This window comes from Pichia membranifaciens, assembly GCF_001661235.1.
Source record: "Pichia membranifaciens NRRL Y-2026 unplaced genomic scaffold PICMEscaffold_4, whole genome shotgun sequence".
In the NCBI taxonomy this organism is placed as follows: domain Eukaryota; kingdom Fungi; phylum Ascomycota; class Pichiomycetes; order Pichiales; family Pichiaceae; genus Pichia; species Pichia membranifaciens.
The window spans coordinates 832,330-854,676 of record NW_017566985.1 but is presented as its reverse complement, the minus strand read 5'-3'; the positions used below and the strand labels follow the sequence as shown (position 1 = coordinate 854,676).

Below are 22,347 nucleotides of genomic sequence, written 5' to 3'. Positions count from 1 at the left end.
GGATGGCACGCAGATCCCGTAGACGCGGGACAGGAGTACGCAGCCCCGAGCCGGACTGCCCCTGCAAGACACAGACACACACGCAGCAGGCGCAGCCCGTGCTTATCAGCACGGGCGGCTCCCATTCGCCGGCTGGATGCGGCCCCGCGCAGTGACAGGCCAGCATGGGGAACGGGGAACGAGGCGAACGGGCAGCAGCAGAGGCAACGGGAAGAAAAATTTTCAGCGGCCGGCGCAGATAAGGCACGCCGCGCCGAGCAGATGTTGGCAGGGAGAGCAGAAGGAGAGGCCCGAGATGTTGAAGGGCTGCAGCAGCGGGTGGTGCTGCTCTGATATGCCAGATTCGGATTTCGCCTTTTTCCTTCTCCCATTCTTCTCTGGAGGGCTGCTGCTGCTGCACAGGAGGAAAAGTCGCCGAAAGATAACAGCGTCTGCCTCGTATTTAAAGTTACCCGTGCGCCCCCCCAGCCGCCGTTTTAGCATCCGTCCCCAGTGCATTGTGTGTGATCTGGCCTTAGCTCCTCTACCACACATCCACAACACCTCCATCCACACCCAGCATCAGCCATGGGGTTCAAGATACCTAAGCTCTCGCTCCAGAAGGAGAAAACCAGCGACGCCGACGAGTACACGACAGCCAAGGCACCGTCCAACGCCAGCGTCGAGCTCGCAGACAACTCCAGCAACACCAACATGTCGCTCGACGGCGAAAAGGTGCGTTTCGACGCCAAGGCGTACGCCAAGAAGCTGGTGCGCAAGTGGACGACCAAGGAGGGCCTCTTCGGCGACTACGACTACGCGTACTTGTTCACGCCAACGCTTCCGTTCCTCACAAAGAAGAAGAAGCAGCCGTTCTTCGGCCTCAACGACGACATCCCCGTCCTGCTCGGCCTCATCCTCGGCTTGCAGCACGCCCTCTCCATGTTGGCCGGCCTCTGCACCCCGGCGCTCTTGATCTCCAGTTACGCCCACTTGGACACCCTCCACACCCAGTACTTGGTCTCCGTCTCCCTCATGGTGTCCGGCTTCCTCTCCTGCATCCAGATCACCCGGTTCAAGATCCCCTTCACCCCGTACTACATCGGCACGGGCTTGCTTTCCGTCGTGGGAACCTCCTTCGCCACCATCACCATCGTCACCAAGGGCTTCCCGATGATGTACAAGACCGGCTTCTGTCCAACCGCCGCCGACGGCTCCGAGCTTGCCTGTCCCGACGGTTACGGTGCCGTGATCGCCACCTCCTGCGTCTGTGGTCTCTTGGAAATCGCCCTCTCCTTCATGCCTGCCAAGATCTTGCAACGCTTCTTCCCTCCTGTCGTCACCGGCCCCGTCGTCCTCTTGATCGGAATCTCCTTGGTTGAGTCTGGTTTCCAGGACTTTGTCGGTGGTTCCGGCTGTATCGGCTCCTCCTGCGCTAAAGGTTACGCTTGGGGGTCCGCCCAGTTCATCGGTCTCGGTTTCCTCGTCTACTTCACCATCATTGTCTGTGAAAAGTGGGGGTCTCCAATCATGAAGTCCTGTGCCGTCATTGTCGGCTTGTTGGTCGGCTGTATCGTTGCTGCTGCATGCGGCTACTTCGACAGATCCGGTATCGACCAGGCTCCAGCCGCCACCTTTGTCTGGGTCCACACTTTCAGACTCAAGGTCTACGGCCCAATGGTGTTGCCCTTCCTCGCGTGTTATATCGTCTTGATGATGGAGGCCATTGGTGATATCACAGCCACCTCCGACGTGACAAGATTGGAAATTGAAGGCCCTCTCTACGACTCCAGAGTCCAGGGTGGTGTCCTCGCCGACGGTCTTAACGGTGTCCTCGCCGGTCTATGCACCCTCCCACCAATGTCCACCTTCGCCCAGAACAACGGTGTCATTGCCATCACCAAGTGTGGTTCCCGTACTGTCGGCTACTGGTGCTGTTTCTACTTGGTTGTCATGGGTATCTTCTCCAAGTTTGCCGCCGCCTTGGTGGCCATTCCAAGCTCCGTCTTGGGAGGCATGACCTCTTTCTTGTTCACATCCGTTGCAGTTTCCGGTTTGAAGATTATCTCCACCACCGCCTTCACCCGTCGTGACCGTTTCGTCTTCACATGCACCCTCCTCTTTGGTCTCGGTGCCACCTTGGTTCCAAACTGGTTTGAGTTCTTCTTCACCTACGCCGGCGACAACAACGCCCTACAGGGATTCTTAAATGCCATCATCTTGGTTATGGAGACCGGTTTCGCAGTCACAGGCTTTTTGGGTGTCATCCTCAACTTGCTTGTTCCCCAAGAGGTTGATGACGAGGACGACATCGAGGTTGTTGACGAGGAAATGCAAGTGTTCCACGAAGAACACCCTCACCCAGTCCTCGAAGCCATCCACTCTTTGAGTCCTTTTACATCCAAGCTGTCCAAGGCCGACGGCGTCGACGAGGGTGTCGTCGTCTCTGACGAAATCGTCAACGAGGGAAGCTCTGCAGAGAAAAAGCCCGAGTACAAATACTGATCTAACCTACTTTAGTTTACTCTGGTCTACTGTAGTTTCATGATGTTTTTTCGTCTTCTATTTCTACTACATTTTGTTTCCGTTTGCTTGCATTTTTCTTTCTTCCCTTTCTTACATTCTCTCTCCCCAATCCTTTCTCTAATTTACTATATATTCCAATATCTATATCTATCTGGTCCGTCATTAATTAGTTCATTACCCGAACTCGAACTCCTTCATTAAACTTATGCACCTCCTCTCCGATCCGCTATCGGCTGCCGTTGCCCGATCCGGACTATCGCACCCGGCACCCGATAAGCGGTTTCGGGCAGTGCAATGCCTCACGGGATTCGCCGAAATCTGCCCGGAGGGATCCCGAGGGGATAAGACCCGAGCTTCGGGTTTACCACCTCCAATAAGAAACGCTGCATCCCTCTGGCTCGACAAAACCTAGACTACACTGCTCCCCGCAGACTAGCCCTCTCGTAGCAGCAACCCACTCTAAGAAACATGATGCATGCATGTCGTAGTACGGAGCAGAATGTGACAACTAGCAGTTAGAGTCACACAGCTGGTTTTGTGATGGCCGATTAGCACCACCTTTGAACTCCCCGCTAGGGATTTGTCGACAAAAGACAGACCCCTGTAGGATAGGCTTTATTAGTAACATCATTTTATTTATAGTGGGTAGTAGGTAGCAAATAGAAAAGTTGATACAGAGTCCAAGATCGCTGACAAATGCCCATTAGTCATGGGAGCTAAATTATGCATAAGAAAAAGAATCGCAGACAGGGAGAGGCAACAAGGAGCGGACAACCTCTATAGGGTAGCCAGCACATAGCAATTCCCTACTTGGTCACACGTCCTGTTGGATTCTTCTTCAACCACTCCTCATGCTCTCTCTTCCGCTTCCCCCTGTTGAGATTGAACTTGTGCTTTTTCGACTTGAGATGAATTGCCCACTGCTCATCCACGTAGACCAAGGGTTTCCCCGTTTCTCTGTCGGTACATACCTCACACTCATGGTGAACCCAATTCTCCGTCTTGCCAGATGATGCTCTTTTCTGATCATCAATCAGCTTTTCTCCTTGCAAAGTTTCCGGGGTTTGCCGTTTTGCCCCACCGCAGGACTCTTCATTCACGTATCCTTTGTCAAGAAATTCTTCTGTGATCAACTTAGCCCTATTACCAACGGTTTTTTGCCACACAGAAAGATCAGTGGCATCCAAGACAAATATTTTCCCATATTTGACAAACCCAAGTTGCTCCTCCTCAGAGAGCTCGGGTGCCAATAAATTCTTGATCCATTTGACCTGCTTGCGTGCATACTTGCGTGTTTTCTTCTTCATCTGGTCACAACAACTGGCAAACTCGACATCTTTATGAATGAGGTTGTTGATCTCAGCTACCCTTCTATCCTTATCTGCAATAGTATCAATCTGCTTCAACCTCGTGACACCGTTGTTTGCAAGAACAGGTAAAAATTCTTTGAACCCAATTACTTGCCATACTCCTGTGTCCATCTTTTGAACATCTTCATTACCCCTCTCCAACTCTTGCTGGTAGAACGTATAAAGATCGGCCAATTCGGCCAACCCTCCATTTTGCATCATCTTATCAACCCTTTGATCCAATCGTACATCCAGTCCTGGCAATTTGGAATATATCCAAAAAAACAACGTATCGTATTTCAGACATGTACCCTTCTCTGCCAATGTCTCTCTCTGCTTCTGATACACAGTACTTGCTTTCTCTCCTCTAACATAGTATACCTCTAAAGCGCGTTTCACTCGTCGTATATCGTTCGGATGAAATTTAGATGCAATTATAGGGTCCACTTCTTTCAAAGTTTTGAAAACAAGAGCTGAATCGTCACTGTTGAGAACCGCCTTTTGTTCATCAGTGAATTCAGTCATCACCACATCCTTAATTTCATTGTCTTGTTGTGAACTCAAGTAAGCTTCTTCGTTTGACCCAATCGTTTTATTATCAAACAAAACGCTTTGTAAGTAGTAGTGGGTTCCACCAACCAAGATGGGAATTTTGCCTCGTTCCCAACAGTCATTCATGGCCTCTTCACATTCTTTTTTAAACCGATGAATGTAGTACTGCTCTTTCCAAGGAATATGATTCATCACGTGATGCGCTATGCCTCCTCTTTCTTCTACCGGATGCTTATTGGTAATGACGTCGAGTCCGACATACATTTGCATGGAGTCTGCGTTGATAATCTCTCCATTGAATGCTTTCGCCAATTCAATACTCAACTGTGATTTTCCAACACCCGTTGTACCGATGATGGAAATCACTTTTCGACTCGGGTCTCTCTTCATGTTCAGCATTTTCTTTATACGGTGAGTCAGGACGCGTAACCTTCTTTGGACAAGATGTATAACCATCTAACCTTCTACTGTTGTGCCCCGTAGTGTGTAAAGTCCGAGCTTACTCTAAAAAAAACGGTTGAGATTATTTATCGGTTTGGTTGTCTCAACTTTTCACTCCAAAATGGAAACGCAGCTCCATCAGAAAAAGAACAAAAAATAAAAAAATAAAAATTTAAATCATAATCTTTTTCATGGCAGTGCAAAAGATGATGTAAGTGTTTTCGTGAAATTGGCCCCTCGATAAAGGGGAAGATTCTATATACTACAACTTTACAGGAACTTCTTCTTCCACATCTCGAAGTTTTCCTCCCATACTTTGTCCGAGTACGGCTGTTCTGAAGTAGACCCATCGGGAGGAACAAACCAGTAGTTGACGGCAACATGAACGTTATTTTTGTCTTCATCTCCAAATGAAGTAACCTCATGAAACCAGCCTGCGGGAAGATACAATAAATCGCCCTCTTCCAAAGTCACCTTGACAGAAGAGTTCCTAACAGGATAAAATAGGGGAAAGTTGTCTTTTGTGTACTTTTCCAACTTCTTCCTCGTTTCTTCATCGACTTGATCTAAGTGTAGTAGTGCAGGAGGTATCCTGGAAAATGAAGGGGGGTCCACCTTTTCTTCTGTTTCAGTGCTCTGAACGGTATTACTATAGGACTCAATACATCCACCATCAGCACGTATGCTGCTCCAATTCTTCGCCTTTTCATTCCGGAAGTAGTCTATCACTCCTGTGTCATAAATATACCTGACGTCTCCTACTGTGTAAAGATCAGGAGCATAGTCAGGTGAATAGAGAGTGAACCTTTTCTTTCCCTGCGCCAAAACATATATGTTATCAGCATGATCATGATGCAAGCCAGTGCTCGTAGAATTTGGAGTCGGTAAGCCTCTATTGATTGAGGCTATGTTAGATCCTTGTTCAGATTCAATGATATCTAACAGTGTAGACTCCTCTGGTGTGCGCCCAAACCACATGTTGATCTGCTGTGGGACAAGAGATTCTGTTAATTCAAAAGGGTGTGGAGGTAACTTCTCTAGCTTCCCATTTAATAAGTTCGAGAGGGGAGGCTGATAGATCGGGTCAACTGGTTCGCCAATATCATCATCAGGGTGGTCATCATCATCAGAGACGTCATCAAAGACGTCATCAAAATCATCGTGCAAATCCACAATTTCATCATCATCACTCAAATTCCCATTTAGAGCAGGAAATGCGCCTCCAATGTCCTCACCCTCCTCATCCTCATCCTCATCCTCATCCTCTTCTTCATCGTCAGGACCCTCTGCCTCATCTCCGGGTCCATCAGTAATAGGACTCGCCGTTTCAGATAAGGGATCGGCATGGTTCTCAGAATACTGAGTCGTCAAATAAAGCGATTCGCCCTTATTTATTCGATCTAGAAACTGATCGAGCTTTAACTTCAATCGTTTCTGACCTGTTCCAAAACCGCCTTGATTCAGTTCCTCTACCTGCAAGTAGTGCAGCTGCTCCGACTCTTCTTCATTTTGTTCACCTTGTAATGTTTCCAAAATTCTACCGGGCCTAAAATTGTCAATATCTATGCGAACTTTATCCGTGTTCAAAGTTTTGATAAGTACTGGTTTCCTTGGCCGTATGTATGTTTCGAAAAACCATTCTTTTGTAACTTTCGGGTCCTTTAGCTGTATCATGTCAATGAAGTTATTGGACGACCTGGGGAGTTTGTAATTTCTATATTCATTCTTTTTTGGTCTTTTCTTATCTTGCATCATGCTTAGTTACAGCTGTCTAATGGAAGTCACTGAAAGAAATAAGTCCTCAACGATTCCTCAACGATCCACAATAAAACACTCCGTGATTTGAAAGATATGAAAAATTTCGGTGCACGGCAGCGATAGTTAGGCCAGAAAAAAAATCTTTCAGACGAAGTAATCGAATGATCGACTAATCAACTAATCGACTGATCAATCATTGCTAGTCAACCCTTCTGGGTCTTCAGATAGTTGCGTTCCTCGCACATAGATTATTAGCCTAAAAGTAAATATAAAATTACAACTGAAAAGTTATTTCCACAAGTCCAGAGTAAATCAATCGATATTCAAGAACTCGCTCACTGGCTTACCGATATGGTCCATAGCTAGCAAAAATGTGTCATGGCCGTAGAAACTGTCAGTTTCACTCAATTCTACATGTTTGATGTTACTCCCATCGCCACCTTTCAATTTGCTGCCCTTTGATAGCATGTTGGCAACTTCTCTCTGTTGCCAAGCAGGGAAGAGAATATCGCTCTCTACTCCGATCACCAAGACATCTTTGTGTGCAAATTTGGCCAAACCCCTGAGCAAATCTTCTTCTGCCTCTTCTGCGGTAAATCTTCTAGATCTTTTGGTTTTGATTGGTTCGACAAAACCACATGAGGCGTTGGACTTGTACTCTAAGTCTGTCTCGGATACCACCTCTCCGAAATAGATGTTTTCAGATTGGTATCTTGATTTTGAGGCCTTCGTTCTATTTCTCTCACCCAGATCAAACAGATCCATTCCCTTAGAGATGTAAAGAAAACTGTTTGGATCGAACTCCAGACACCATTTTTCTCCTGCATGATCGAGGTAAGTTTCAATTAAGAAGTCGGGGCAGAGAGCTGGCTTTTGCGATGGATCAGCACGTTCAACTCCAAATCTCTGTTCCCACTCAGGACCACTCCTGTAAGTAATTGTAGCGATTTCACGGGCTAGTTTCATTCCCGTGTGTGGTGGCAGTTGGCCGTAATAATGCCCTTTATTCCAGTTGGGGTCTGTCATCAATACCTGTCGCTGACAATGCCTCATTGCGATTGAGTATGGGTGGGATCTAGCGCATCCCGATATGCTAATGATCTTGTTGACTTCGTCTGTAAATTCGTGGGCGTAGGCCAAACATTGCATTCCTCCCATTGAGGAGCCCATCGATGCGTGTAACTTCCTGATGCCAAATTGGTTGACTATCAATTCATGCTGCGCACGCACCATATCGTTGACGGATAGGATCGGGAACCGGGTAGCGTAAGGTTCCCCCCGTATAGGATCAATCGATTGTGGGCCGGTGGAACCAAAACACCCTCCAAGAACATTGGTACACACAACGAAGTACTTGTCTGTGTCCAAGTACTTGCCCGGACCGATAAACCCTTCCCACCATCCTTTTTTCGGATTTTTCTCTGTCGAATGAGCGTGTGAAGATGCCGACAAACCAGTGTGTAGTAGGATTGCATTCGATTTGTCGCTGTTCAATGTACCCCATGTCTCGTACGCCACCTCGTATTGCGGAAGGTAGCCACCGTAATCGAGGAAGAGCGGTTCGTGAGACTTGTAGATTTCCACGTTCTCACGTGTAATCTTGGAGTACGCCGGTTCAGGACCGTTTTCCAAGTTTTCCTCGAGGTTCTTCGTGCGTTGTTCTAGTTTCTCGAGACACGGAAACGACATCTGCGACAACGAAGGGCTCTTTGGCTTGATATGCTCGTTGATGGCTGCCGCCCTGGAGATGTTTGTTGGTCTTGGCTTGAGTGCACTGCTCGAGCTACTGATGCATCGGACATAGCGACTGTAAATGTTTGACGCCTGCCTGCCGGATATCCTCGCAAGTGTTTTCGAGTTCAGTTTCTGCATCGTTAGCCGTTAAAAGGAATTGGCTGTAATTGCCTGCTTTGTCTACCAGCCGAGGCTTGCTCCGAAGGCTTTACCGATGTTTCTGCCGACAAGGACTAGCAGAGTGAAGGACCGGACCGGCTACAAACACTGAGAAGAAGGAAAAGGTTACAGAGTTTACTATCGGCAACAAGAATTGAACCCTCCTCTGCTCAGCCAGACCATCCTATTGTACCCTCAGGCCCTGTATCTGATCCGTTTCTCTTACAGCCTGCAAAACAGAGTACAGATGACCCCGAAATCCGGGTATTCATTATTAATAGGTGTATGGCTCCTATCCCCCGGGGGCGCTTGAAAAATTTTCTGTAAAAAGTTGCCTGATACGGAAATTGAAATTGCAAGTGAGCACGTGATATTGCGCCACTTATTTTACACGTGACTTGATGAATTGCGAATAAAAGAGAAAAGCGGCGAGGGCTCAGCAGTTTCTTAGCCGGGGGGAATGTTGTTGCCCTTCTTCACGGAGTAGTTGATGATCAACTACCATCAGGAGCCTGTTTGTTTTCTTCTGTGAAATCCTGTTAATGCATGCACAAGTAGTAGCGGAACTTGTATATGAGTACCGGTGTAGTAGAGTTGTCTGCGGCAATGACGCCGAGACATAGGGCGTACATTGCCAGGATGCAAGGACATCCGGAGCAGGCGATGTTCAGGTCAGAGGATTACAGGGAATGTACGCCGGGGGCGGCAAGAAAGACGTCAGAGGCGTTAAAGAGTGAAGTGTTTTATGTTGACCAGAATTTACACAATGCTGTTGTGTTTGCGGACATTTCTCAGGAATACAGAGAGAGCAATGGCGGGTGCATGGTGCAGGAGATGGAGAACAGCAGCGACCTGACGTTGGTCAACTCGACCTTCATATCGAGCGAACCGGCGCTGGAGGAGAGCGACTTTCAGCGAGCCACCGTGGAAGAAAGCTGTGGGCTTCACCCTGGGCTCAAGAGAATGCTTGAGCCCGTGGAAGAAGAGCAGCCGCCCGGGAAGAGATGCAGGGTCGGCAACGAGCGGCAGCTGCGGCAGCTTCATCACAGCCGCTACATCTCGTCGGACTTTATCTCCTCCGAGGGAATAGAGATCTCCACCATTGACACGCACAGCTACTCTCCGTTTGAGGTTTCTCAGCCATTTTCACAGTTCTCACAAGCCAAGTCGTCTCAGTACACTCCTTTCCCACTATACACAGCACAGGACATCAGCCATGCGGTGTTGAGCAGCTTCGACCCGATATTTGGCTCGGAGGATTGAGCAGCCTTTGGCACAGCAGTGCTTCCCCAGTTATGTTGTACATTTGCTCTATAGAATTATTATACAAGACGTTATACATAGAAGTATCATGTTTTCTTTCTAAACCTGCCGTTTTTCACTACCCCACCGAGGGTCCCGGACTCTCCGGTAAGCCAATCGGGAGTTTCGTACGGGTTAACGTATTCGTTCACCGCAAGCTCGTGCAACCCTCCAAACACATCAGAGCCGAAAAAACTCATCTTGAAGCGAAAGGGTGGCTCTCTTGCCGCTGGATCACGTTTGGGCTTCCTCTGCGTAGTGCCCTTTCTCTTCCGCTGGCTGAAAAATTGTGACAGAGTATCTTCTATTTCAAAGTTACACTCGTGGATCGGAACGATTGAAGCATAAATGTCATTAACCGCTTCTCGTGCCCCATCATCAACCTGGTCATTATTTGGTATATCATACTCCCCCTGGGTATCATGCTCGTAGTTTTCCTTATTCTTGGCATTAGATAACTCCTTTGATTTGGTTTTCCGCATGCATCCTTTGAATTTCAAGGCTGCAACTTTCTCTCTCTCTGCGTGTTCAGGATCGGATTCTGCACCAGGACTCAAATCAACAAACTGTTCTGGTTGCAAAATCTGGTGTCTCAACTCATTCCCTAACACACCCATGTCTACTAAGTCATCCGCGTACGGTATCCACGGGCCCATCGACGATCCGAACCTGGAGATTCCTTTCAACGTAAAGATAGCGTCTAGATTCCGTATCGGAGTGGGCACATCGGAGTCTGGGAAAATCTTGATTTTGGTTTTTGTCAGAATTGATGAGTTCAACCCTATATTGCCTTTCTGTGCTTCTCTTTGCACATTTGTATAAGATAATGTCGTTTCTAGGGTCTGTAGAATCAATTTAGTACCAACTGAATCTCCCACTGGTGGTGTGTGGATGACATGAGGGGACGAAATAGGGAGTAGAATATAAAATGGTTTATGAGGTGTAATTTGTGGCTTGTTTTGGATTTGAATTTGCCTCTGGACCCCATTGGTGGCTGCCTTTCCCCGCTTTGAGTCCGTTTTGTTGCTCACAATCCTTTGAAAGTCCTGTTCAAACTTAAGCTTAGCCGTTCGATCCAAAGAGCTGTTGGTCAAATCTGAGATTATGGTGCTTGATGTGGAGTCATCCGGACGACGGTAAGAGTAGTTGTACATCTGTACTCTTATCAGTATCAAAGGATAGTGCGGGTGGCGCGATATGTAAACGTGAGTGAGAAACAAGTTTGACAAATTGAGCACAAAGTTGTCCAAAAATAGTTGTGAATCCAATGAAATGGTGTAATTAGAAAGCTGATTTAACTTTTTTTCTCGCATCTTATCGCCCTCCTCCGGTATATCTGAAGTTGAACTGACAATTTTCGCCGTGGATGAAACCCATGAATTCACACTTGGCTTATCAACAAGAAGCTGGACGTCGATCTGCGCTAGTTGTAAAGTGTTCAACCCTCTTGGATAAAATTCCACCAAAATAGTGTTCACCAACTTCTTTTTCATATTTATTTTCACTTTGATGTTTTTGAGCAACTCAAGTTTCTTCAGCAGCTCTCTCGATAAAGAGTCTTTAGTGTACCCTTGTTTCTTTTGGTTTGCATCTGGTAAAGGTTTTGTTGCTGGAATAGAAAGCCAAACATGTGTCAAACTGTACAACGAATCTGGGGGAAGTTTCTGTAATTCTCTTTCAATCTGTGCTGCACTTAATGGAGGAATGTAAGAGTTCGAGAGGATACCAGAGTTGCTAAGCTTTCTTTTGCGGGGCAGCATGTCTGTTCCAGGGAGCTATTAAATGGTATTTCTGTTGCATATCGAAAACCGTTTGTAGATGTAAGAGGTAAACAAAACATGCAGTTCCAGCCACGAAAAATAGTTCTTCCGAGAACATTAAGCGTTAGATAGTCGGACGCGCTGACATAAGCCTGATAGTAACGAGAAATTTTTGAGATTTTTTTTTTGAAGAATTGATAATTTTTTTTGTCAAGAATCCTTCTGATGAAATTTTTCAATACTAAGTTTCCACCAGTTCAATCCTTAATACTGTTGACATTCTCCTTGAGGCAGACCGTTAAAAAAACTTGTACTTCATTGACAATGTCAGACACTAAAACGCCAACGAAAGACGATTCCTTGGATAGAAGAACATTGTTTGTCCGTTCAATTCCATTTGACGTGACAAATGATGAGTTATCAGACTTTTTCTCGCAGTTTGCACCTGTTAGGCATGCTGTTATAGTGAATGACGCCGAGAAGAAATCAAGAGGATTTGGTTTTGTTTCGTTCACAAACGACGACGATACATTAGTTGCTTTACAAAAAGCCAAGACTGCCAAAATCAAAGATAGATTATTAAGGGTTGATGTTGCTAAAAGAAGAGACAGGAAAAATCCTGGTGGAGAAAGCAGCAGCAAAAAGGAAGAAGTTGCTCCAGAACAGGTTGCAATGCAGAGGACAGCAAGGCTTATCGTTAGAAATTTACCTTGGAGTATAAGAAATCCGGACGAACTAGCCAAGTGCTTCAGAATGTACGGTACCGTTAAAGAATCAAAGATCCCTAAAAAGAAGGACGGAAAAATGTGTGGTTTTGGCTTTGTGACGATGGCCAGACACGCAAATGCTGAGAAGGCTGTGAAAGAAAGTTTAGGAATGAAAATCAATGGAAGAGAAGTGGCTGTTGATTTTGCTGTGAATAAGACACATTGGGACAATGTGAAGGTTGATCTGGAGAAAAAAGTAACAGAGCTTGACACTTCCGAGACTGCTGGAGAAGATAGTACATCTGATGTGGATATGGCAGAAGGAATTAAGGATGATACTGCAGCATCATCCGAGAATGCAGAATCTGAGGATGATGACAAAGAGCTCAATGACGAAGAGGATGACGAAGAGGATGACGAACGTGTCAATGAAGAAGATGCAAAGCTTCTTTCTTTGGAAGAGCCTGAAGAGAGCAAAGAGAATAGACCAAAAAGGAACAGACAGGAACGTTACTGTGTTTTTGTTCGTAATATCCCGTACGATGTTACGGAGGATGCACTTAAAGCACATTTTGAGAAGCTTGGGCCCGTCAAGTATGCTCTTCCTGTGGTCGACAAGGAAACTGGACTACCAAAGGGTACGGCTTTTGTTGCCTTTGAATCCAATGCTGCTTACGAAGAATGTTTGTTAAATGCACCAGCAGTTTCCTCGAGCTCTGTTTTGCTACCTGATGATGTTTCCCCATTTTACGTGTATGAAGGACGGATCTTGCAAATTGCTCCTGCCTTGGACAGAGATTCAGCTGCAAGAATGGAGGAAAAAAGTGCTAGTAACAGAAAAGAATTGCTTGGAAGAATACCGAAAGAAAATGACAAGAGAAACCTTTACCTTTTAAATGAAGGTAGAATTGGTCCAAACTCCAAATTAGCAGCATTATTGAGCCAAAGTGATCTGGATGTCAGAGAAAGATCATTCAACCTGCGTGTTGATCAATTGAAAAAGAACCCAGGTTTGCATCTTTCGATGACTAGATTGGCAATCAGAAATTTGCCAAGAGCAATGAATGATAAATCTTTCAAACAATTGGGTAGAAAGGCAATCGTTGAGTTCGCAACCGAAGTCAAACAAAACATGAGACAACCTTTGTCAAGAGAAGAAATCGATAGATCTACTAAACAGAAGCATTTTGTTTTGGAAAAATTGGGAATCACAGACGATGAAGAAAAGAAAAGAGTGTCGAAGCACGGTGTCGTTACTCAAGCCAAAGTCATTAACGAAGTTAAAGGATCCGGTGAACATGGAAGATCAAGAGGTTATGGTTTCTTGGAGTTTAGAGATCATAAGCATGCATTAATGGCATTAAGATGGTTGAATGCACACGAGGTTACTAAAGCTGAAATTGTGTGTGGACTAACTGAAGAACAGACAAAGAGAGCTGAGAAGGATAAAACCATAAATAGAAGAAGATTAGTCGCTGAGTTTGCAATTGAGAATGCCAATGTCGTTAAGAGAAGATATGAACAGATTATGAGAAGCAGAGCCGAGGGATCTACTGGAGGTTTCAAGAGAAAGAGAGACGACAATGACTCTGATAAAAGAAGTGACGATAGGAGCTCTAATAAAAGGTTTGATAATGGCAAAGATAATAAAAGACAAAAGGCAGGGAATTTCAAGGGCAAGCGTGGAAACATGAATAAGGGACCAAATGTTGGAGCAAGCAGGTCCTCTGTAGAATCGTCGAAGCAAGACAATGCATCAGTACCAGAAGACGTGAAAAGAATCATTGGCAAAAAGCGGAGACAAAGAAAGCAAGGTAAGAAATAAACAAAGCATTTTTTCTTAAAAGAAAATTCTGTATCTTTATATCATTCTGTTCTAATCTATTATTTAGAAATACATACAAGGTTTATTTATTCAATCTTAATGATCTCTAGGTCTTTTCTTCATCAAGGCCATGGTATTTTCAACCCATTTGTGCGCACCACCTTCCATTGCTATCATTTCATAGATGGATTTACTACCAAATTCGTTGTTTTGATAGCATATAACAGCCGAGTTTCTTGTTGATGGTATTCTTAACATCTCTCTCTCAACTTTCCAGCCGCAAAGCAATGCAAGGTATTCAACATGATCTACAAGCCCTTGATATGTGGAATTCCCTTCATGTGAGCCTCTACCATTCAAGCCCTTGATAACTGGATATCGTGTCTTGTCACCATTCAAATTGTGCGAACAGCAAGGTATCACCATGAAAGGATAACCTAGCAGTGGGATCCAGCAAGTTAATTCATCAGAGTGGTTCCCTATGATAAATGTGTTCGATGGGAATTCAGCAACATTAACTTTTGGCTCATTCAACAATTCACTACTCGTGTAGCATTCAACCAATTGAATACTCTTCCCACTGTTTTTAATACTTCCTTGATGTTGTACTTTATCGTAAATTGGAACTTTCCATGTTTGCCCATTATCTGTCAGCATTGAATTCTGAGCGTATGCCATTGGATGTGGTCGCAAAAGAACTGAAGGAATCAACACTTGCTCTTTCAAACATGCCTTGACATTATCTGGGAACGAATCCCATGATTTCCGAGCTCGAGCGTCTATTCCTTCACCTCTATAACCTTCCATTGTTAAAATGTATACTAATATACCATTGCCGCAACCTAAATCACGAAACTCAAAGGATTGTTTTGAGGAGTAAATTGAGTTCCAAAATTCTATCAGAAACGCAGCAATTGCAATATCTTCAAATACATGTTTTCTTGGGTCTGTGGACTCACTCCAGTTATCAACTAACACTTTTGCATATTTCTGCTTCAATGCTATATAACGGTCTTGGAAGAGCTGTTTAGGGACAACTTGGTCATGATTTACACGCTTAGTGTAGCCATTCATTACACCGTTTGAATGTTTTTTAGCGGTCCCCATAAGACGATACGCTATTCTAATCGGACGTTCAGAGGGAGCCATTGTTTTAAAAATATCTGGTTTTTGGGACTCAAATGGGAGATAAGAAATGGAAAGTGTAGATTTTTCAGAGTTGAATAAAATACCGATTGAGCGAGCCGGTGGTAAATAGAAAGGAATGTCTTCTGGGGTTGAAATGTGAGGGGTATACAGGACTAATGTTGAGTTTGTTTTACTGTTATTCAATATCAAACATGTCTGGTTTATAATGTAATCTTTAGAGGGATTCCTTGGAATCATTCTCCGAACTATTTCAACAGAAGGTTTGAAATTTTCATCTAAAGGAACCTGCCTTATTTCAGTGTCATCCAAATTTTTGGTTAAAACTGTCTCACAGGGTTCGGCCAATAGGGGTTCTGAATCTATCAAAGGGTTGACAAAATTTTCAACTTCGAAGTCGTCAGATTCAGAAACATAGGTGTATTTCTTTTCTCGCAAAATATCTGCACGAAGTATAACTGTAGAGTTGATATTTGGACTATTTATCAAGTTAGACATTGCAGTCATAAAATGCTGGATCTTGAAATCTACCTTGGTTTCAAATATTCCACACCATTCTTTGCCCAAGACGGATGGGTGGTCTCTAATGTTAGGTAGCTCCTCTGGCTTTAAAGTCAAGTCTGTATTTTGATGTGGCCCTTCTCTCCAGGCATCATGTTTTGTTAATTGTGACTTTACTGGTTCTTTGTCCAGCGTTTTCATTTCTTGCATTTTCTCCATCATTCGAAAAGCTGAGCTGTAGCTGCTTGGGCTTAAAAGATATTTCCGATCATGGCGACTATGACCCGAAAAGTCTCTTTTCCAAGCTACGAAGTATCCCATCTCAAATATTTTTTTTACTTTTTCTCCATGAAAATTCGCAGACCGTTGACTATTCTACATTGTTGTAGTCGAGCACGTTAATAAAGATTATCTTATATGCTGTGCTTGTATGTAAAGTACGTTAGTGATGGTACAAAGTGGGTGGCTAGATATACTTGAGTTACAAAGGCTCAACCAAAAGACTAAGATTTCCAATTCTGGCCAAACTGTGCATACATGTTTGGGTTGTAAACAGATGGCGTGCTGTAAGGTTGACTGTTGTCTGAACCTGTAGTACTTGGTTTTGAAGGAAGAGGAGGAGCATTGGACACAGCTGACGAAACAGAGTCAGTTCTATTGTTGATGCCCATAGGATTAGGGTATAATGAGTTAGAATAACTTGGTGGTGGTTGAGATTGGTAATGTTGTTGTTGTTGCTGCTGCTGTTGTTGTTGTTGCTGCTGGTAGTAATTATTGATAGTATGACCGCCAAAGCCGCCACTCAAGGTACTGCTGATACTACTCCTTGGCTCAATATTCATAGCCTCCCTTTGGCTGATGATATCGTAAATTCTGCCCACGCTGCTAGCAGTTCTGTCACTCAATCTGCAATAGAATCCGTAGGCTTCATCGGCGCCCTTGGAGCAAAGTTTCCATGTATCGTACGAGCTCAGCAAGCTTGCAAGCTTGGCTTTGATGGTTCCCCGCTCTTTCTTCTTTTCTTCCACTTTTTTCCTTACAATTTTCAAGTCTAATAGTCTGCCTAAAGAATCTTTCAACTCTACTATTCTGTCGTCTTGTGCAGAGGTGAGAGCATCCAAACGTGATGTAAAACTGTCGTACTTGGATAGCTGCTCATCAAAGACCTTGTTCAACTCACTCTCAGATGCACCACTATACTGAATAAGAATTGAAGATATGTCTTCAGAATGCATTGATGTCTTGAGATCGTTCAAAGTTGAATTTCTTTCATCCATTAATAACTCCAAGGATCTCTTCATGGTGTAGATGTTTTCAATCAAACGCTTCGCTATAGTTAAATCATATTCGTCATTCTTATCGCCTGTGTCATCTAAATCTAATAAGGAAACTTGCTTCGCTAAATTCTCGGCATTCTTGTTCTCTGATTCACTCAACCATTTCTGAACGCCAGATGTTCCTTTTTGCAAAACTCGAATTTCACTCTTGTATTTGCTCCAAAGATCGTTCAATTTTGTGTCACTGATTTCAGCTTCAGCCAGAGTGTTACGAGTCATGGTAATTTCATCTTTCAGTTTTGAAAGTTCTGGATTTGGTGGTAATCCCTTGATGACAGTATTTCGTTCGTCTTTCAATAGCCAACTCTCTGCTTCCTCTAGCTGTTTCAGAATGCCTGCCCTTTTGTTCTGGACATTGGTCATCACCTGTTCAAATTTGACATCTGGAGATGACTCAAGTTCGTGCGCCATTGCTAGAACTCTTGGATAATTGTCCTCTTTCTCCCTCTCCTCTTCTTCGATTGAAGAGTTTGATGTACGCAACAAGCTCTGTACCTCCACAACACTAGTAGGAAGCCTAGAGAATTCGAAAAAGCTTTTAATTTCTTCATTAGCTACTTCGATCTTTTCATTCCACTCACGCGTAACTTGGGCCTGCTTTTCAGAATATATAGACATCCCCTTGTGTGCTTCCATAGGAACGATCTTTTCGAATAAATCTTTGAAGTTAGATTTTTTCAATTGGGATTCGAATGGAACCGATTTTGCCCCATCCATAGACTTGATTGCTGGAACGTTATTTTTTTCAGGTTTAGCTTGATGATAAATTAAGTCATTATCTTTCTCCCATTCAGTCAGCTTGTCTTCGATTTCCTGCACGATTGTTTCGTTCATTTTTACAATACCTGGTTCAAGTTTCCCTCTATATGACCTGATCAGACGTTTACTTTCGGCATAGCTGTCTTTTGCCATCTGATTAGCTGCAATTGCATATCCAATTTTCATGGTTTCCATATAGCTCTGAGCATAATGAAACAGAGCAAAAGTATGGAAGTACAATCCTTTGATATGTATCTCCTCATCGCAATCCAATTTCGACTTACAGCTGCTGATGAGTTCCTTAGCTGAAAGATATGTCAAGCTTGTACCTTCTGCCAGTCTCGATACTAGAGAATGTTTAATATTTCCGGTAGTGGATTGCATGTAGTTCCACAAAAAGCATTCTTGAGCTTGTGCAAGCATTAATTTGGCCAAACCCTTGGATGTTTCGACCTTCAAGTCATTTGTAGGCGCATGCAAGAAGTTAATTGAAATGAAGTCTAGAATCCCTGCGGCATTGGTGAAGTTGAGTATGGCATTTTTCCAATCGAGGGATGACGAGGCGGTAGCCGCAAGGTAGGAATACACAGAGGCTAGGCTAAATAAAATTGACGCTTTTTCGAATGACAAAGAGTGTTGAACAGTGGGGTCTGCGTTGCTGTCGAAAGCATCGGTCCAACTGAATTCGAGCTCGCCACCGGTGATGACTGCACTCATTGGCAATCTCAGTTCCAAAGAATTGAGCTGTGTGATGTAATTGAGGTAGATAGGAATCAGCGATTCACCATCCGAGGTGTGGGAATGCTGGATGTCAACACGGAGCTTGTTCAAACGCTGAATTGAACTTGAGATCTCATTTGTAAAAGACTTGCCAAATGTCAGGTTGAGGAATTTGTTCAGAGAAGCTTCCCAATCGGCCTTTGAGGTCGATTTCTCCGGAAGGTGGATGAAGGTGGTCATGGCTAGCTGTTATTTTGCTCTGTCCGTTTTCTAGAAGCCGCCAGAGAAGAGTAACCCAGTTGTGGAGGATACCGCTCTCCTTATCGTGCAAGCGTATCTCGACCTCCCCTTCAAGGAAGGCTTTGCAGCTCGAACAATCAAGGTTACACAATCAATCGGGCTGCCGCGGGCGATCGACCAAAAATTTAAACTGACAAGATGAGTAGTATATTTAATATGCAACGTATATATAAATGCAGGAAATAAGTAGGAAAAAGAAGAGATGATGTAGCAAAAAGACTTTGATAAAATAAACGTGAGCACAGGAGTGGTTGATGGGAGGAAAAAGAAAACAACAAAATACAAGGTAGAAAAAGGCAAAGACTAAAAGAAAAAAGAAAATGGGACAAAATATAACAAGTTCTGGTGAATGATTGTGTTGACTGTGAAATATAGCTGGAAATGTCAGGAATATACTTTTCTAATCTTATTTATTCATTTCAAGATTCATGCGTCATGATTAGGTTACTAAATAATGTAGTGTTTTTTTTAGTGTTCGGGAGATGGGAGTTGTAAAGGAAAAAGAACTTCAGACGAGGGCGGCGATCAAAAGTAACAAACTTCCGGTAAAGCTGTAAACTGCATTGAGCATCGAGTTATTTCCATTGGCGGCGTTCTTCGAGTTACCGGAGGAGATGGAACTAACTGTGGAGGAGGATGTTGATGTGACGGCGGCTCCTGTTGTCATGTTGCTGTCTCTCTTGGTAGTTGCAGTTGTGGTTGACTTCTTCGATTGGAATTGGTAGGAAGATTGCGACGCAGGGATAGAAGACATTTGGACGCCACTTTGGACAAACAGGGAGGTGCTTTGGGCGCCCCAGGTTAGGGAGCTGGCCGGGGTCATGGCACTAGGAATTCCTGTTGACAAGACCTCGATGTCTTCGCTGTCGCTGTTGTCGTGGTTTGCAGTGGCAAGGCCAATCTCCATGTTGTCTAAATCTGCAACCATGTAGACGTTTCTCAAAAACGAGTCACCCAAGGTGAAGGAGGAGGCGCCCGAAGACTGTAAACCAACCATGCAGTAGTCGGAGGAGGAGCCCCGCGAGGTGACCAAGCTGACGAGGAAGGAAGACATTTCGATATTGATTTCCTGGCCCTGGAAGTTAAAGACCAAATAAAGGTTGTCAGCATCGGCACACTTGATGACGTACTGGCCGACCGATGAGGAGTACTGTGCGTTGAGAAGGCCAATGACGGCAGAGAGAACGTTCTGCGGAACGTAGGTGAGGGTGGTTCCTGTGTCCAGAAGAGCGGAGGCTGCACCCGTGCCGATGACAGCTTGCTGCGAGGAAGACCTGTCGACTAGGATGAGCGAGTTCAAGGTGATGTCGAGCTGAAGGGCGTCATTGTAGCCCTTTGACTTCATTGTGTTAATGATCGGGAGGGCGATCATATCGCCCGTGTAGCGGTTGTGGTCGACGGCACCGAACAAGATGTTGGCGGAGTCAGCGGACGAGTCGTTCAAGTAGACGGAGTATGCGACCTGCTTGATGAGGCCTTGGGACTTGAGTCTGAGCGGCAAGTTTTCGTACTGGTAGGGATCCGAGGAGGAGCTAGAGGCGGAGACAGAACCGGAGAAGGTTGTTTCTAAGCCGCTCAAGCCGATCCCGAGGATGCCCATGGCGTTGTCGGCGTTGTCGCAGACGGCTAGCGAGAGGTCCGTCACATTGGCACCGTTGATCACCACGTCGTCGTAGCCCCACACGCCCTTGGCAAAGGTGCTGTCGGCGTATGTGATGGAGAAGGCCGTGCCGTTGGAGTGGAACGTCTCTGAGTCGGCCGGGTCAAACGTGCCGTACGTGGAGCAGTTGATGGCTGTGCCCGAGGAGGACGCCTTCTGCTGGGTCTGTACCTCGGAGGCCTTGAAGTTGCCGTTGCCGTCGCCGTCGCCGTCGCCGTCGGCAAGCGGCGTGACGTTGTTGAAGTCGTAGATGTCATCGGCAGACCGGGCCTTGCTACCCAACGGTCCGCCCGTATTCGACTGGCAATATGAGTTGTTCGTGGCAACGACCCACAAGTCTGACGAGCCCGTGTCCACCAAGACCCCGATCTTCTGGGCCGGGTTCCCGACCTCGATCTCCGTGAGGTAGAAGGTGTTTTCGTTCTGCAACTCGATGGAAACGTACCCGCTGTCGCCGTCGTCTCTCTTCTCGAGGAAGAACGGCTCTGCGCCGACCTCGGCGTTTCCAAACGTCGACCCTCGAAGCTTTTGTGCCGTCATTCTGAGGTACTGCGGGCTGCTGTCGCCAGCCGCCTCGTTCGGGCTGTCGCCCACGGGGTACGCCACGGCGGACGCCGCCAGGAGCATCGCAGCGGAGAGTGCAAGCATCGTGTGTGTGTGAGTGGTAGAATCTATCTGAGGATCGATTGACTAACTATGTAAGTTCAGGCCGAAAATGAACCGTTGCTGTGCTTATAGTGCTTATAGTGCTTCTAGTACTTCTACTACTTCTAGTGCTTATAGTGTCGGATCAAAATAGACTGGACACCGGGTAAACAAATGGGAGGGGTTCAACGATATCTAACGCAACGAAGCCAAACTGTCTTATACCTACAAGCTATTACAACCAGCAACAGAGCTGAAAACCAGCCGTTGCCCAACTGCGCCGTCCAGCCCAGGAGAAGGAGGCGTCATGGAAAGCAGCAGGAGGCGCCAAGGACGGGCACCAGCTCCTGCGACAGAACACGCCTCGTCTCGGCCCAACCACGGACAGAAAACGGTCCCACAGCACTGCCCGTCACCGCAAACGGAAATCGGCGCGACGGCGCAGCGTGTTGTGTTTGGGCGGCACGGCTGCGCCGAGGAAACACACCCACACCCCTCGGGGCCTCTTGTTACACCTCCCGGAAGACGTCCTTGGTGGCCCGGAGCAGCTCTGCAATAAGCGTAACGCTCTCAGCACGGAAGTCGCCGGCGCCCGTCCGCAGGGCGTCGATGTCGTCGCCGTACTGCGAGAGCATCAGCTGGAGCCAGGCGTCGGAGCTGACGGTGCCGGCGGCGCCGTCAGCGTCGCCAGCGGAGTCGCCGTCGGCAACAAGCAGGTCCTGCATCTGGCGCAGCTTCAACCTCGTCTGCACCAGGTCGGCAGCAGTCTTCTCGTCAGCGGGCGCCGGGGCCCTGGTCCGGACACGCAAATGGTCGATCTCCGCCCCGGCGTCCTGTTCTGCGTGCAGCCCCGCGGAGACGTGCTGCTGGTCGGCGGCAGAGTCGTGTCCCGCGTCGTCGCCGTCTTGGGCGTCGTCGTCACTGCTGCTGCTGTCTGCGGCGTCACTGCTGTCCTCCTCGCTCGAGGAGATCTCCGTTCTCCGCTTCTTTCTCGCTCTTCTGTTCTTCGAGCTCGTCGCCACGGCCTGCGTCTTCTTGTCTGTCATGCCAGCAGCCATCTTGTGTGTGCGGGTCGGGGTACGGGCGTATGCGTGGTGGGTCTAGCGTCTCGGTCTAGACATAGAACCAGCTAGATGGAAAAAAAAATTCGTCTTCAGCTACATGAAAATTTCACAAGACCCCCGTTC

General features: G+C 46.1%; 11 protein-coding genes across 11 annotated transcripts; 3 read left to right on the top strand and 8 right to left on the bottom strand.

Moving 5' to 3' along the window:
* The first annotated feature begins 77 nt into the window (after positions 1–77).
* PICMEDRAFT_17155 (hypothetical protein) lies at positions 78–2,697 on the top strand. Its single transcript, XM_019161488.1, has one exon. It carries the CDS (start codon positions 568–570, stop codon positions 2,482–2,484), a length of 1,917 nt encoding a protein of 638 aa, XP_019017014.1. The 5' UTR covers positions 78–567; the 3' UTR covers positions 2,485–2,697.
* A 614-nt stretch (positions 2,698–3,311) lies between these two features.
* On the bottom strand, positions 3,312–4,805 carry PICMEDRAFT_73389 (hypothetical protein; the record flags this gene model as incomplete). The annotated part of the gene is made up of 1 exon (XM_019164467.1): positions 3,312–4,805. The coding sequence occupies one exon, from the start codon at positions 4,803–4,805 to the stop codon at positions 3,312–3,314; it is 1,494 nt and encodes a 497-aa protein (XP_019017013.1).
* Positions 4,806–5,036: 231 nt separating this feature from the next.
* Positions 5,037–6,619, bottom strand: PICMEDRAFT_17154 (hypothetical protein). Its single transcript, XM_019161487.1, has one exon. It carries the CDS (start codon positions 6,600–6,602, stop codon positions 5,118–5,120), a length of 1,485 nt encoding a protein of 494 aa, XP_019017012.1. The 5' UTR covers positions 6,603–6,619; the 3' UTR covers positions 5,037–5,117.
* A 212-nt stretch (positions 6,620–6,831) lies between these two features.
* PICMEDRAFT_17153 (hypothetical protein) lies at positions 6,832–8,683 on the bottom strand. Its single transcript, XM_019161486.1, has one exon. The coding sequence runs from the start codon at positions 8,475–8,477 to the stop codon at positions 6,918–6,920; it is 1,560 nt and encodes a 519-aa protein (XP_019017011.1). The 5' UTR covers positions 8,478–8,683; the 3' UTR covers positions 6,832–6,917.
* A 354-nt stretch (positions 8,684–9,037) lies between these two features.
* Positions 9,038–9,815, top strand: PICMEDRAFT_17152 (hypothetical protein). The gene has a single exon (XM_019161485.1). It carries the CDS (start codon positions 9,105–9,107, stop codon positions 9,759–9,761), a length of 657 nt encoding a protein of 218 aa, XP_019017010.1. The 5' UTR covers positions 9,038–9,104; the 3' UTR covers positions 9,762–9,815.
* On the bottom strand, positions 9,776–11,565 carry PICMEDRAFT_17151 (hypothetical protein). The gene has a single exon (XM_019161484.1). It carries the CDS (start codon positions 11,558–11,560, stop codon positions 9,848–9,850), a length of 1,713 nt encoding a protein of 570 aa, XP_019017009.1. The 5' UTR covers positions 11,561–11,565; the 3' UTR covers positions 9,776–9,847.
* A 319-nt stretch (positions 11,566–11,884) lies between these two features.
* Positions 11,885–14,092, top strand: PICMEDRAFT_35216 (hypothetical protein; the record flags this gene model as incomplete). Its single annotated transcript, XM_019162930.1, has 2 exons — positions 11,885–13,669; positions 13,712–14,092. The coding sequence occupies 2 exons, from the start codon at positions 11,885–11,887 to the stop codon at positions 14,090–14,092; spliced, it is 2,166 nt and encodes a 721-aa protein (XP_019017008.1).
* Positions 14,093–14,188: 96 nt separating this feature from the next.
* PICMEDRAFT_34542 (hypothetical protein) lies at positions 14,189–15,940 on the bottom strand (the record flags this gene model as incomplete). The annotated part of the gene is made up of 1 exon (XM_019162893.1): positions 14,189–15,940. The coding sequence occupies one exon, from the start codon at positions 15,938–15,940 to the stop codon at positions 14,189–14,191; it is 1,752 nt and encodes a 583-aa protein (XP_019017007.1).
* A 302-nt stretch (positions 15,941–16,242) lies between these two features.
* On the bottom strand, positions 16,243–18,795 carry PICMEDRAFT_73382 (hypothetical protein; the record flags this gene model as incomplete). Its single annotated transcript, XM_019164466.1, has 1 exon — positions 16,243–18,795. The coding sequence occupies one exon, from the start codon at positions 18,793–18,795 to the stop codon at positions 16,243–16,245; it is 2,553 nt and encodes an 850-aa protein (XP_019017006.1).
* A 694-nt stretch (positions 18,796–19,489) lies between these two features.
* On the bottom strand, positions 19,490–20,989 carry PICMEDRAFT_27324 (hypothetical protein; the record flags this gene model as incomplete). The annotated part of the gene is made up of 2 exons (XM_019162492.1): positions 19,490–20,649; positions 20,794–20,989. Coding segments are annotated over 2 exons (1,356 nt in total), but the record flags the coding sequence as incomplete, so codon positions are not given.
* A 427-nt stretch (positions 20,990–21,416) lies between these two features.
* On the bottom strand, positions 21,417–22,323 carry PICMEDRAFT_146724 (hypothetical protein). Its single transcript, XM_019160481.1, has one exon. It carries the CDS (start codon positions 22,216–22,218, stop codon positions 21,670–21,672), a length of 549 nt encoding a protein of 182 aa, XP_019017004.1. The 5' UTR covers positions 22,219–22,323; the 3' UTR covers positions 21,417–21,669.
* Positions 22,324–22,347: the final 24 nt, after the last annotated feature.